The sequence below is a fragment of the Tasmannia lanceolata genome, unplaced genomic scaffold (assembly GCF_043159265.1).
Source record: "Tasmannia lanceolata isolate RefF3 unplaced genomic scaffold, GAP_Taslan_0.1 ptg000015l, whole genome shotgun sequence".
In the NCBI taxonomy this organism is placed as follows: Eukaryota; Viridiplantae; Streptophyta; class Magnoliopsida; order Canellales; family Winteraceae; genus Tasmannia; species Tasmannia lanceolata.
Window position 1 is genome coordinate 58,928,511 of NW_027518692.1, and position 15,534 is coordinate 58,944,044.

Below are 15,534 nucleotides of genomic sequence, written 5' to 3' on the forward strand. Positions count from 1 at the left end.
AGACTGTTCGAGCTTACACCATCTTGCCTTTATGAGAGAGAGAGAGAGATTTTCAAAGGATTTAGTGTTGCTTTTAGTGATGGAGAGATTTTAGGGATTTCTAAGGGTAATATAATGAAGGGTATAATGGCTAAAAGAAAAAAATAGAAAACTATTTTAGGCACAAAATTGTATCATTGGTAATTATGAAAATTTTGAGGGGATTCTGGTAGATATGTTTTAATGTAAGGGGTTTCTTGTAGTTTCTTCTATAAGAATATATATAACTGAACCGATAATAAAATATGGTACACAGTACAAGTAGAGAGTTATAGAAGATGTTAGGTTTTTAAAGATGCAGACCTCCGGATAGAAACACATGTTGGGAAACATCGCAGAAGAGTCTGTTCTTGGGTGGGCTTGTAAGATGAGAAAAATGCTGGATCCCGTTCCAGATACTCTCTATAACTTTCAAGAATTGAAACAATCTCTTCGAAATGTGGCCGTTTAGCGGGGTTAGTAGACCAACATTGACAGATGAGATGACTGAGTGCCATGGGACAAGTGATGGGCAGAGGTGGTCTAGCATTCTGCATCAACCCAACCAATGTATAAGATACAGGAAAAACAATGATGGTGGCACACTATGAACTATGAAGACATCTTAGCAAATACATAAATGCTTAAACCTCCCTTCCCTGGCTCCTCATTAGTGAAGTAATTTTATCAAGTTAACCATCAAATGGCCCATAAGATTGAATTTGAAGTCGTTTAACCCAAGTTGCATTAATACATGTACGAGTGTCGGAATCTGACACGTATATCAAGTGTCGGATTCGACAAATCTCAAAAAGAAAGATTAGTGGATTTCTAAAAAAAAATTCAATCAATTTTCAAATTTTAATTTTTTACATAATAATATGATTGTAACATATAATATATTCAAATTTTTAATAGGCTAAGTAAATATAATGTTTTATTTCCATATAAAAAACATACTACTAAGATGGATGCAACTCATACTAGGATGGATGCAACTCAAAACATGCAGTAATTGTAAAGTTGTGGCAGTAGTATTCAGAAAAATTGGATGAGAGAACCAGAAGTGTCGCAAAGAATCCTTAAGTATTGGAATCCGACAAGTCCAACACAGGTACTTCATTCAGAAGAATTCATGTAAACCAGCTCAGGCATCAGAAATATACGCAATGAAACTAAGTGGAGTCTAATCAAACCTTCCAATATCACATAAACTCTAAAAGGAAATTTCTGCAAGCCAATGAAAAGGTCAGAATATGACAAACAATCAATCAAACATAAATTTAACACATATGGATCTCTTCCTCCCACTCAGTTTACCATGGATCCACATCTCAGGCTTCAAATATTCTTTTTCTTTTTCACTTTTCATGCTATATTATATTTAATACCCACTCAGTTTACCATGGATCCACATCTCGGCTTCAAATATTTTCTTCTTTTTCACTTTTCATGCTACATTATATTTAATTTGTGAGGTTGATCAATGACATAATGAAGGTCAATAAAAATTCTGGGGCAATTATATATGAAGTACACCATCCAATGTACTTGCTACTAGCAATCAAATTAGTGGCTAGACAGTTCTTTAAAACATGCAAATTCTCTGTATAGAGCAGAAAATGATTAGGTGCACAAAGACAAAACAGTTATGCAGTTCTTAGTGGAGAAAATTTACTGTGTAAGATCTATCAACACACAGAAGTATTCAGTCTTCTTCCTGAAAAAAATTGAATCATGTATACAAATGCTAAGGTCCTCTCCATTTCACTTCTTGTCGAGTTGATTTTATTGATCTATAGTAAGAAATCCATTATTTTCCATTATACTATACTAGATCCATACATGCTATGCAGCAGTGCCCAGACTCCAGAGCTCTTAGACTAGATTTTTTTAAGCCAGCATATTGACATGGGTGACATGTTATGCAGCTAGGAAGCAGTGGAGCATGTGGTCACTAAACATCAATCGGCAAGTATATTGTTACTGTTCAGCGATCACGAACTGGAGGCACCGTTCCAGGTAAAAGGGAGGTGATTTGAAGTTAAATCGTCTCACAGAGCTATAAAATACTACTAGTACAGCTTATATATGTGTCGACATATATATAAACAAAGTGGCAGGAAAAGAAAGCTGAATGAAAAGGGCCATTAAATATGAAAGGCTTCTTGAATGGAAGAGTATTTTATTTATCTCAAGATATTAGACGGAAGACAAAAAGAGATTCAAAAACCCTAGTTACAAACATGGTTTTAAATTTCGTCCGAAATTTCGCATTTCGGTGGAGACCGAAACCGAAATCGGTAATACCCACGGTAGTTTATTTCGGCCGAAATTTTGAAATATCGTTTATCCCGAAATTTCGTCCGAAATTTAAGGGATTTCACCCAAAAATCTCGATTTTTGATAATTATTTAATATTATCCCGAAATCACCGAAATTCTGGTTGAAATTATGTACGAGAAAAAATAGCTGCTAATGTGATTTTGGCGGATTTCGGCCGAAATTTCGAAATTTCTTCGGTGAGGACCGAAAAGCATTCCGAAACCGAAATTTGAAACCATGGTTACAAATATGAATTGGCAATGACCCAATTGCAAGAGCAGAGCTCTACCGAGTTATACTGAGTCAGAAAATCAGAATAAATACAGTTTCAAGTGTAAATGTAGAATCAAAATGAATATACTATGTGTGTGCGCGCGCATGTGTCCCGCAACCACCTTCCCATATGACGCGAGAAAGAACATTCATCACAAAATTACTACCAATGTAACCATACCTTTTGGGAGACTGCAAAAGCAGCCTGTTCTGGAGTCATATCATGGAATGGTGTCAATGCTGTTAAAAGCTCCCAAAGAACTATGCCAAAACTGTATACATCAACTTTTCTTGTCTGATGTTTTTCCTTGATCATTTCTGGTGCCATCCAGCGAAACGTGCCCATGAACTTCTTTCCACTGCCACAATGAGATTCTAAGCACGAGATTCCAAAATCAGCTACCTTAACACACATGTCTTCCCCGAGCAGTAGATTTTCTGACTTGAGATCCCTGTGGAGTATCCCCTGGGAATGAAGATAATGCATTCCATGTGCAATATCAAGGGCCAATTTCAAAACCAGCTTGAGTGGCACCGAGTGGGGCTCTTGCTTATGAAGATATTGCCTTAGTGAGCCCCCTGCCAAATACTCAGTGATGATGCAGAACACAGGAGGCTTCTTGCATGCTGCCACAAACTACAGGATGAAAGCAGAATGCATGCATTTTAGTTTAAGACTATACTTACAAGGTCATAATAGAGCCCAGTTGTTAAAAAATGCAGAAGAGTGACCACATAAATAAGTTCACAACGAAATTGTTACAAAAAACATGAAAGTCGGAAGGTTTGTAAAAATCAGTGAAACATCTTCACAACCCAACCCCTATTTCCATGAATGACAATGTGATGCATGGACAGTGAATAAACTAATTTTCACCCAATTGATATTTGCAGTGTCTTCCTCTGTTTGGTATAACAAAGATAATGTACATTTTGTGTAGTTATGAATAAAGTTTAACAGAAAAATGAATATATGCGTAGGCACGTCTCACGCTTGGCCACATTCATTTGCAGCATGTGAAAATGTGCACAAGTGCGAAGGGTCACAAAGTAATTCAATAGACTTACAGGCATATGTACATTTTTTGGAATACCTTGAATTGCGTGCATGTTTGATAAACACCATAATTTTGTGCGCGGGACACTTAACCAGAGAAGCCATAACAAAGTGACAAATGCATATGTTGGGGCTCTCATTGTGGTGTGCTAATTGAAGATGATGAGTTAACTGTGAAATTTTAGTCACTATCATAGTTAATTATATTTAATTTGAATATGCTTAGAGTGCTCAACAAATGCACAATAATCAACGATAATTAACTTTTATTTTATGAAACTGGGTAACTAATGGCAAGTAAAATTGCTGCTTACACACGGATTCAGGGATATACAAGAGATACTGAAAAAACAAGTCCAGAACCATGAATATGTCTGTCAATAACATGAATGCCACAGATACAGCATCAGATGTTGTGTACTATTTCATAGAAAAGGCAATGAAGTTGGCTTTCATTTATTTTAAAAATGACTCACAGGAAGGTTTGTTTAAACTTCATACCTGAGTTGCAAGGTCATCCAGTGCAATACATTAGTTAAACCCTTACGAAAGGAAAGGTTTCAACCTTTAATTGGGATCCCACTCAAGAAAAGTACTAGCTCTTATTTTTATCAATGTAACTATACAGCCATTTTCTGTGTACTCTTCATAGTTTAGATACCTTTACACATATTTGATGGTAAAATTTGCATCTGAAAGTTTTATATGAGGGATATTCCCAGACTTCTCAACACTTTAATGTCTTTATCTTGTTATTTATACTTGCATTCAAGGACCAACGGAAAGACGCATGTAGAACTTATCTTGTTATTTATACTCGCATTCAAGGACCAACGGAAAGACGCATGTAGAACGATAAAGCCACATAATCCAAAAGCAAACATAACATACTTTGCATTCTAGATTAAAATTGAAAAAGCAAGATCCTGCAAATATCTTAGAAATATGGGAATCAGGAAGCAGAGCTTACAGTGACAATATTTGGATGGCAGAGGTGAAATAGCAGAGCGACTTCTGAAGCGAATTGGCTTTCCAACGAAACTGCCAAACCGGCATCCTCTTCAGGCTGACTTATCAGCTTGATTGCCACATCCCTCTGCTTGTAAATCCCTCTGTAAATCCGACTATGACGTCCTACGGCAAATTTCCTCCCGAAAAACAGCTGAGACATGTCAGCACTCCATTTTTCCTCCCCCTCCTCTCTGATCTCCCCACCAGATTCCACCAGATATTTCGACCATGAGATCGCTCTCTTATATTCTCCAAGTGAAAGCCTCCTTTCTGATCCATCAGTATTTGAAATCTTCTTAAAGAAATGGAATATCTTCATTTAACTGAACATCTACTGCCCCAAATCAGAAGATCTGAGTGAAATCTAGCGTCTAAAACCCCCAAATCTTGCCCTAATTTTCGAGTCTATCCAATGAGAACGTGAATCAAACGTAACGATCCATCGTGATTTAATTCTAGTTCAAAACACAGCTAATTGATCTAGGAAGCTTCTACATTTTACTAACATTTTCATATTCTCAAGAAACTATACAGCCATTTTCTGTGTACTCTTCATAGTTTAGATACCTTTACACATATTTGATGGTAAAATTTGCATCTGAAAGTTTTATATGAGGGATATTCCCAGACTTCTCAACACTTTAATGTCTTTATCTTGTTATTTATACTTGCATTCAAGGACCAACGGAAAGACGCATGTAGAACTTATCTTGTTATTTATACTCGCATTCAAGGACCAACGGAAAGACGCATGTAGAACGATAAAGCCACATAATCCAAAAGCAAACATAACATACTTTGCATTCTAGATTAAAATTGAAAAAGCAAGATCCTGCAAATATCTTAGAAATATGGGAATCAGGAAGCAGAGCTTACAGTGACAATATTTGGATGGCAGAGGTGAAATAGCAGAGCGACTTCTGAAGCGAATTGGCTTTCCAACGAAACTGCCAAACCGGCATCCTCTTCAGGCTGACTTATCAGCTTGATTGCCACATCCCTCTGCTTGTAAATCCCTCTGTAAATCCGACTATGACGTCCTACGGCAAATTTCCTCCCGAAAAACAGCTGAGACATGTCAGCACTCCATTTTTCCTCCCCCTCCTCTCTGATCTCCCCACCAGATTCCACCAGATATTTCGACCATGAGATCGCTCTCTTATATTCTCCAAGTGAAAGCCTCCTTTCTGATCCATCAGTATTTGAAATCTTCTTAAAGAAATGGAATATCTTCATTTAACTGAACATCTACTGCCCCAAATCAGAAGATCTGAGTGAAATCTAGCGTCTAAAACCCCCAAATCTTGCCCTAATTTTCGAGTCTATCCAATGAGAACGTGAATCAAACGTAACGATCCATCGTGATTTAATTCTAGTTCAAAACACAGCTAATTGATCTAGGAAGCTTCTACATTTTACTAACATTTTCATATTCTCAAGAAACTATACAGCCATTTTCTGTGTACTCTTCATAGTTTAGATACCTTTACACATATTTGATGGTAAAATTTGCATCTGAAAGTTTTATATGAGGGATATTCCCAGACTTCTCAACACTTTAATGTCTTTATCTTGTTATTTATACTTGCATTCAAGGACCAACGGAAAGACGCATGTAGAACTTATCTTGTTATTTATACTCGCATTCAAGGACCAACGGAAAGACGCATGTAGAACGATAAAGCCACATAATCCAAAAGCAAACATAACATACTTTGCATTCTAGATTAAAATTGAAAAAGCAAGATCCTGCAAATATCTTAGAAATATGGGAATCAGGAAGCAGAGCTTACAGTGACAATATTTGGATGGCAGAGGTGAAATAGCAGAGCGACTTCTGAAGCGAATTGGCTTTCCAACGAAACTGCCAAACCGGCATCCTCTTCAGGCTGACTTATCAGCTTGATTGCCACATCCCTCTGCTTGTAAATCCCTCTGTAAATCCGACTATGACGTCCTACGGCAAATTTCCTCCCGAAAAACAGCTGAGACATGTCAGCACTCCATTTTTCCTCCCCCTCCTCTCTGATCTCCCCACCAGATTCCACCAGATATTTCGACCATGAGATCGCTCTCTTATATTCTCCAAGTGAAAGCCTCCTTTCTGATCCATCAGTATTTGAAATCTTCTTAAAGAAATGGAATATCTTCATTTAACTGAACATCTACTGCCCCAAATCAGAAGATCTGAGTGAAATCTAGCGTCTAAAACCCCCAAATCTTGCCCTAATTTTCGAGTCTATCCAATGAGAACGTGAATCAAACGTAACGATCCATCGTGATTTAATTCTAGTTCAAAACACAGCTAATTGATCTAGGAAGCTTCTACATTTTACTAACATTTTCATATTCTCAAGAAAGACTTCCCTTAGATCCCGATCTGTGACTCCTAGCACGGAAAATCCTCCACCGACATAACAATTCAAACAGATCAGACGGATCTAACTAGAAAAAAGAAAAAAAGGAAAAAAAAAACCTAGCGTTTCATTCATCTACCAGAATTCAAATAACCTTTTCATAAACTCCAGCTAAAATCTCTCGATCAATATCTTCAAAATCTCCAGCCATTCCTCTGCAACCATCGGAGAAACATCGGATTTATCATTCCAACTCATTTACTTCAATTAGATAGTTGAATCCGAGATCCTTCGCCATATTGTGAAGAAAATGACATTAAACAGAGCTTCTCTCGAGATTGAAAGTCCAGTATTAAAAATTAGAAAATGCTCAGTAGCTCTGCTCGATCTTCTAAACATTCATCATAAGTTTTTCACAAAAGAAGAAGAAGAAGAGAGAGAGAGGGAGAGAGAGAGATTTGTCCGGCGAGTTAGAAGAGCTTGTTAGGGTTTGGTTTGGAAGCTTTAGGGTTATGTTTTTCTCTTATAAGATAGAGAGGGTTTGAATTGGGAGTTGGTGAAGGAAAGGAGGAGAAAGAGAGATGAAATGGTGTTGGTGGTGCTGTCTACTCTCTGCTTCCCGTTGCCAACGTGGGAGGAACCACGTTTCAGAGACAACCCCTCCTCTGCTGATAGAAACACTCTTTACCCCACTCGCTTTCAAATACACTGCCCTTCTCATTCCCTTCAATTTTCCAAGATACCCATCTTCCCCTTTTACCATAATACCCCTCCTTCCTTTTCTATTCATCGCCCTATATCAATATAAAATATAACCCTCCCCCGTAACGTTATTCGTTAAGTTTTACACTGGGGTGAATTTATCCTCAATCAGTACAAAAACCAAGGGGGGGATTTTATCCGTTGGGAAGTGATATTTACGACCCTTTCGATCAGCAGGACACCCAGCGCCAGTGTACGTGGCAATCAAATCCACTAGATTATTCTGACCGTAAAGTACATTTATCCGTTTAGGGGGGGGGATATCATTTCTCTTTTAATAAAATAAATTCCAAGATGAACATGCAATCTCTAACACTCCTGTCGTAGCCTACAATAGGAACGGTCCCAATCACAGTACCCATGTGTCATGTACAATTGACGGGGGGGTCTTATTCCTGAAATTAAATTAAGAAGGAAGCTAGAAAAGAGTCTGAATTTGAAACTCTATTGGAGTATCTCGTGTTGTCTCAGTCTCATGTCTTCGCCAATTAACATAGTATGAAGGATTCCTGAAACCTATATGCTGTGTTCTTTTAAGTTTCCTTCCCCTTCTTTTCTGTGGAAAGTCCGCTTTGTTTCCATGGAAAACCGTAAAAAGCGTGTTCTTTTAATTTCTGCGGAAACTTTTTTCCCTGACGTGAAAATTATTAAAAATTACGTGGAAAAGGGGTTTCCGCGATTTCACGGAAAGCCCTTTTCCTACCTCATACATCGGAAAGCCCCTCTTTTCGAGACTTTCACCCGACAATCGACGCTCTCTCTCTTTTCTCGCTCAGACTCTCTCTCAAGACCTCCATTCTCGACGACTCTCTCCCTCCCTCGCAAGACCTCCATTGTCGACGACTATCACCTTCTGGTAAGTCTCCCTCTCTCTCTCTCTATCTCTCTCTCTCTCTCTCTCTCTCTCTCTATCTCTATCTCTATCTGTCTGATTTTTTTTTTTGCTGGTTTGGATAGGGTTTCGGATAAGGGGTTTGGGTAGGGATTTGGATTTACTGGGTTAGAGTTTCATTTTTTGTTTTTTTCCCATTCTATTTTGGTATTCTATTACTGGGTTAGGGTTTCGGATTTTTGTTTCTCCTCTGTAGATCCACATATCTTTGGTTCAAAAAAACTCTATATGAGCTTTAGATTTTTGCAGGAATACATTTGCTGTTGATTTACACATTTATTTTTTGGTTACTTTTTGTGCCCTGCATTTTTAAAGTATTTTTCGCTGATTTTTAAAATGAAAATTCCAAACAGATCTCTCCATATATTCTAGCTCAGCAAATTAGTTGGAGGTTTTTTTTTTTCATTGTATCTTGGACTAATTTTTGTTCTATGGAGGAAACACTCCTCACTGAACTCTCCATGTATTTTAGCTTAGCATATTAGCTTGAGTATTTTGTGGGAGTTTTTTTTCCAAGTTTTAAAACCGTTTAATGCAAGTCTCTGATACTCCGTCTATTTGATACTTGATTGAGTCATTTGATACTCAATTGGTTTAATCAATTTGAACACCTGATCTATTTTTGATTTTGGGTGGATTTAGGGTTCCACTAATATGATTTTTTCTTGTTAGTCATGTTCTTTTTCTTCTTTTGCAGGTAATCATCCTACTGTCAATTTCCTTCTTCCTAACCTTCCTGAGGTTTGTTCTTAATTTCCTTTTTATAGTCTTGATTTCTTTTTTTATAATCTTTGATTCAAGGTAATAAATCTAGGGTTGCTCTGAATTGCCATGTTATGAAATCAGTTTTAATAGGCTTCACGAGTTGGATTTTTTAATCAGTGTTATGGAGGGTTAGGTAGTCAGCCCTAGAAAGTTTAGCAGAAGAGAGTGGAGATAGGTGAATGATACAGAAAAAAGACTTAAGTACTTAGGGTATTATAGAGTATTATGGCATTTATTTTCTTTATGTTATAGCACTCTTCTGTCGTGTACTCTGTGTTTTTGCTGTGTTAAACCACATAATTGTTAACTCATGATTCATGTTTTAATTGGGTTTTGACTGTTCATGTTTTAATTGTTATTGTTAACTCATGATTTATTTTTTAGTACTATCCACTTATTGTTAGATGGACGATAGGAGACTTAGAACCGAGGATGGTCGCCCCACAGAGAGGGCAAAGTTGATTGTGAGTGCTGTTGCGACAATAGTGAGCGCAGCAACCACTGCACTCATATTCTTCCAACAGTATTACGACGAATACCTACGACGAGCTCCAAACGAAAACAACTACTTCACAGATCGGGAATTTATTACGCGTGCCGTGACGTCAGACGAACATTGCAAGCACTTACTTAGGATGAACGTTAGGTGATTCGGAAGATTTGTTCGACTGCTTAGAAGCACCAGCGAACTTCAAGATACAATACATTGTAACATTGACGAGCAGGTTGCAATGTTCTTACATATTGTATCTCACAATCAACGGAACCGGTCAATTAGAGCCTTTACACAACGACCAGGTTCCACGGTTTCTCGTTATTTCAACAAGGTCTTGAAAACTATTCTAAGCTTGAAATCCGAGTTTATAAAACCTCCGACGAGTGAGATACCAGAAGTCATTCGCACTAATCCAAGATTCTGGCCTTATTTCAAGGTAACCTCAAATACTAAGATTCCGGCCTTATTTCAAGATACTGACTGATATATTTTAACATTTCTATACTAGGATTGCATTGGTGCAATAGAAGGAACTCATATTCCTGCTAAAGTGAAAGCCGAATATAAGCCTCGATTTATTAATCGAAAAGGTTATTCTTCTCAAAATGTGTTGGCAGTTTGTGACTTCGATTTAAAGTTTAATTACATTTTAGCTGGGTGGGAACGATCGGCATCCGACTCAAGGATATTAGGAAATGCAACATCACAACCTAATGGGCTTCCTTGCCTTCCAGGTATCATTTACCTTTCCTTCTACTTATTATGTCGGTTATGAATAGACAATGGCGATACTGAGACAATAATTTCTTCGTTGTAGGGAAGTTTTATCTCGGCGATGGTGGCTATCCTTTACTTCGTAGTTTTATAACACCGCACCGAGGCACATCGTATCATTTAAATGAAATCAGGGGTCGGAGACCACGAACACCAGAGGAACTCTTTAATCACAGACATTCATCGCTCCGGAATGTAGTGGAACGTGCATTCGGCGTCCTCAAGAAGCGCTTTAGAATTTTAAACGAGGAACCGATGTACCCATACGAAAACAGATTGATATTGTTCTAGCTTGTTTTTGTGTCTACAATTTCATTCAGAGGGAGATGGCAGATGATGATCTTCTTGATGACGTAGATCTAGAGTTACGAGCAGTGGTCTCGCCTGAGGAAGAAGAGCCTGTCCCATATGTTCCACTTAGTAGGGCCGATGATGCACGAGAGGGGACTAGGACTAGAAATGAATTGACCACGAATATGTGGAATGACTTTCAACGTTGATTTATGTATCGTCTTTTTTTTTAAAATGTTTATGGCTTGTTTGTAGCTTGTTTTAAAAAAACAATAAACTCGTATTGAATGGTCTCATGAGTTTTATGTATGGTCTCATGAGTTTCTCGTTATTGTATGGTCTCATGAGTTTTATGTATGGTCTCATGAGTTTCTCGTTATTGTATGGTCTCATGAGTTTCTCGTTATTGTTTCAATTCATATAGGATGGCTGCAAGTCGCGTGGGTAGGAACCATTACTGGAATACTGAGATGGATAAGGTGTTGGTGGATGCGTTATTGGAACAAGTATCGGAAGGGTACAAGATACCCAATGGCTTTAAAGATGTCGCATACACGGCGGCAAGTAGAGCAATGAATAGTCGATATGGGAAAGGTATGACGAAAGAGCATATCAAAAATCGAGTCAAGACCCTAAAAAAGAAATTTGTGGCCGTCAACACTATAATAAACACCAGCGGATTTGGCTGGGATGACGTCAATAAGAAGATCGAAGTGACGGAAGATGTCTATAATGCTTGGGTCGCTGTGAGTACAAAGTGACATCTTTGTTTCATTTGTTAATTACTCTGGCTCGTATAACTATTTTCCAAATTTCTTGTAGGTTCACCCTGAACATAAGAAATATTTTACAGAGAAACATGTGTTGATAGATGATTTTCGTCACATTTTTGGCGAAGACTATGCCACTGGTGGGTGGAATAGGGATGACGTTGCCCCTAGTCAGGAGGTGCAGAGTTCAGCTCCGCATATAGATGACTTGGGGATTGGCGATACCCCTGAGACTGAAACAATTCCAGAGTCTCCTATGGTAGGTGAGAGCAGTAGGGGAGCTGGGCCTAGAACTTCATCTCCGGTTAGAGATTTTGCAAGAAGCGATGAAGGTCAGAGGGGGACGAAGCGTAGTGTAACAAAATATATGAATTTGATTGAAGGGTTTACTTCAACTTTGGAGAAGGTTGCAGATGGAATCAAGGATCTATCGAAGGAACCTTTTAACAATGACGAGCTTCATGATGCCGTGTTTGGGTTAAAAGGATTCGAGGAGGACATATTGGAGAGGGCTTATGAGTACCTCAACCGTAACCCTACGGAGGTTCGTGCTTTTATGAAGTACACAGTAGAAAGGAGAGAGCGCTACATGTGGAGGAAGATGGAAAACCTTGAATTCTGAGTGATTGTGGATGTGGATGTGGACGTACATAAACATGTGGTTGTTGGATGGTTCTGGATGTGGACTTCATTTGGACATGATCTTTTTTTTGGTTGGCTTGTCTGTTTTTTTTTTGTGAACATGTTTATGTACTATTTTTGTTAGTTGGCTTGGACTTATAGATGTAAGGACTTGGCTTGGTATTTTTGTTATGCGATATTACGGTTTGCTTCTTCTTGGCAACTCTATATTTGTGACAAATGTTTGTCAAGTCTATGTTGGTTGCCTGATTTATATCTTGGCAGCTTTATATTTGTGACAATTTGATTGGCATTGTTATTGTTCAACTTCTGTTTGTCATGGTTTTCTTATTTTGATTGACTTCAGAGGGTTAAACCCACTTATTTTAGACTAGATTCTATATTGGTATCATTCTGCATATCAGTTTGTCGCAGTTTCTATTTAACAGGTTTCTATTGAGTTTCCCTGTAACGAAACGCATATTTCTGTAGTTTCTGTGCAACGAAACGCTCATCTGACAGGTTTCTGTCAGGTTTCTTTTCCTTCACTTTCCTTTCTGCCACATCAGTTCACTTCCCTTTCCTTTTCTTTCCCGACGAGAGAACAGAGTAATAGTGTGTGGTTTCGGGTAGATGGAGATACTAGATAAGATATTTTAGCATTAATCAAATGGTCTAATGATTTGATCAAGACTTTTTTCCTAGAGCGATGACTTTTGAGAAGCTTTTGTTTTTAATGTCTATTTGCGGGCCATATTTTGGAAGGTGATTCATCTGTCATGGGGCCCACCAGATGAATGGACTGTCCCTACCACAAATCACAATGCAGTAACAATCGCACGTAAGTACAACCCAGATCAAGAGCAAAGGGGAATTTTCTAACCTTTGCGTTTGATGAAAGGAAATCTTTGGGAAAAAGAGGGAAATGAAATATTCACCACATTTTCTTCAGTGGGCCACCCCTTCTACTTGTAGCTTAAAGAAATAGCAGTTGTACTTGTAGATACACCATAAGGGGGTGGCTAGGGAAGAAAATAGAGTGAATATTTCACTTCTCTAAAAAAAAAAAAAAAACGTGAGAAGTAGTAAGCAAGAGAAATTTGGATTTCGGTGGAGACCGACACCAAAATCAATAATACCCGAAATTGTATTTTATTTCGTCCGAAATTTCGGTCGATATTTCGTTTTTCTCAGAATTTTCAACCAAAAACCTGTTTTTTTAATTAAATTAATATCTGACCGAAATTCCAATCTAAATTTTATGTAGGATAAAATACTGTTTTTCTGGTTTCGCCGGATTTCATCCGAAATTTGATTTCAGTGAGGTCCGAAACCGAAATTTAAAAACTTGGTTAGGAAGTCGGTGAAGGGCAGTTTCGTTATTTTAGGGGGGCATTATTTTTCATGCATTTCATGGGAAAGAGGATCGGCCGATCGGGCGAGGGTGGGACCCACATGAACATGTGGTCATGTGCTATGCGTGGGCATGTCGGACGCCCGTACGGGCGTTCCGTGTACGGCCTTTTACTATGATCGAAGGGTTTTTAAGATTAAAAGTAAGGTCCCGTGTAAGGTACAATTTCAGGTAGAGCTTTTGCAGCTGAAGTACATACACGGGAGAGACTACAAAAACACTTTCACGACCACAAAAAGTCCTTTTACTATCAACCGTAAAAGTTAATTTTTGGGATTTTATGAGTGTACCAGGAACAAGGAGATAGTGACATATATCGTTGTGAGCCACACCATAGTGGAGATATGTGGCATATAAGGTTGTGTACATTACAATATGGGAGATATATGACATCATAAGTGTGATCGTAGCTGCAAAGACTCTAGTTTTTTGTTTTAAGTCTGTTACATTATTAATTGTTTTTATTAAATAGAGTTTGTAAGACTTTGGAAGAATTGATTTAAAAATTCGTATCTTTTTTATAAAAATTTATCCACCCGTTACATTTTTAGAAATTTTTTGTTCTAATAACTTTTATATGGGATTTGCTAGCGTCCATCACAGAAGGCATTTCACGTCTGGTCTGTCGCACGTCATATATTACATGCAGATGGGACTAGTTAAGGCTAGAGACTACTTACTGAGTTGTCTAGCTCACTCTACATTTACTTTGCTTTAGATTATTCGGCTTAGTATGGGATTTTAGAAGATGAAAACACTAGAGGGGCCGTTTGGATATGCGGATTTTAAGATCCAGTCACAAATTTGTAAGATAAAAATCACAAATTTCCTTCTTCGGGTGAAGCTTCATTATTGGGAGAAGGGTTGTGAACCTGTGTTCTTCACCTTGAATCTGTCTTCTTTTAGAGATTTTTGAATAGATTAAGATGAATGTTCATGTCACAAAATACTCAACCAAGAATCTTCACATCGGCTAGTAAAGTCAGTTGACCACTTCTCAAGGAATATGATTTTTATTTTGTCCACGGGATAGTTTGAAGAACATTTAATCTTGCAATCAGTTGCAATCCTATCATGGTTTACAGTTGAGAATGCTCATTACTTTTCAAACTTTCATTACAATTGCTATCATTGTTTTAGCTTAAGATCTACAGTCGAAACTTCTTTAGAATTAAGATCTTTTCCACTGAAGGTTATTGTGGAGATGTGTGGTACCTGCAGCCGGCCCCCAAGGATCATCCATGGCGATACATGCCAAACCATGCGATGACACCTCACATTTCAGGCACCACCATTGATGCTCAGGTAAATTTTTGTTCACGGGTGTGTTTCTGTTTTCCAGTTTTTCTTCACTCTGCCACTCCTTTTTTTTTTAATAATTGGATGCAACCTGAAATGGTGCAGTTGCTATACGCCGCAAGAGTTAAAGACATGTTAGAGAGATATTTCAAGGGAGAGGAGTTTCCTCCAGAAAATTACATTGTCAAGGAAGTCAAAATGGCCAGCCAGTACCTCTGATTCTAACCTCCCCCCACATATCTATAGAGTAATTATGTGATTAGAAGGTGTTGAGTATGTTTGGGGACTGGTTTTTGAGGCAGCAAACAGTTGGGGTGATTGTAAAAGTGCCAATATGATTCTCAGTTTTAATTGTGAGATTATTATAAGGAATGTAATCATCCTGTACACGTTCACTTAATAGAAGGCA

At 38.0% G+C, this 15,534-nt stretch overlaps 2 protein-coding genes across 3 annotated transcripts; one reads left to right on the forward strand and one right to left on the reverse strand.

Moving 5' to 3' along the window:
• Positions 1 to 259: 259 nt before the first annotated feature.
• On the reverse strand, positions 260 to 5,204 carry LOC143892718 (serine/threonine/tyrosine-protein kinase HT1-like). Its single transcript, XM_077397557.1, has 3 exons — positions 4,644 to 5,204; positions 2,798 to 3,253; positions 260 to 569 (listed from the first exon to the last, which is right to left on the reverse strand). The coding sequence occupies exons 1-3, from the start codon at positions 5,001 to 5,003 to the stop codon at positions 321 to 323; spliced, it is 1,065 nt and encodes a 354-aa protein (XP_077253672.1). The 5' UTR covers positions 5,004 to 5,204; the 3' UTR covers positions 260 to 320.
• A 3,142-nt stretch (positions 5,205 to 8,346) lies between these two features.
• On the forward strand, positions 8,347 to 15,255 carry LOC143846685 (uncharacterized). Of its 2 annotated transcripts, none has more exons than XM_077355189.1 (4): positions 8,347 to 8,659; positions 9,393 to 9,436; positions 11,446 to 11,767; positions 11,844 to 12,423. In XM_077355189.1, exons 1-4 carry the CDS (start codon positions 8,384 to 8,386, stop codon positions 12,411 to 12,413), a joined length of 1,212 nt encoding a protein of 403 aa, XP_077211304.1. In that variant the 5' UTR covers positions 8,347 to 8,383; the 3' UTR covers positions 12,414 to 12,423. The 2 variants fall into 2 exon arrangements, 1 of the variants encoding a protein (XP_077211304.1); XR_013234812.1 differs by lacking the exons at positions 11,446 to 11,767; positions 11,844 to 12,423 and adding exons at positions 15,019 to 15,131; positions 15,231 to 15,255 and having other exon boundaries at positions 8,571 to 8,659.
• Positions 15,256 to 15,534: the final 279 nt, after the last annotated feature.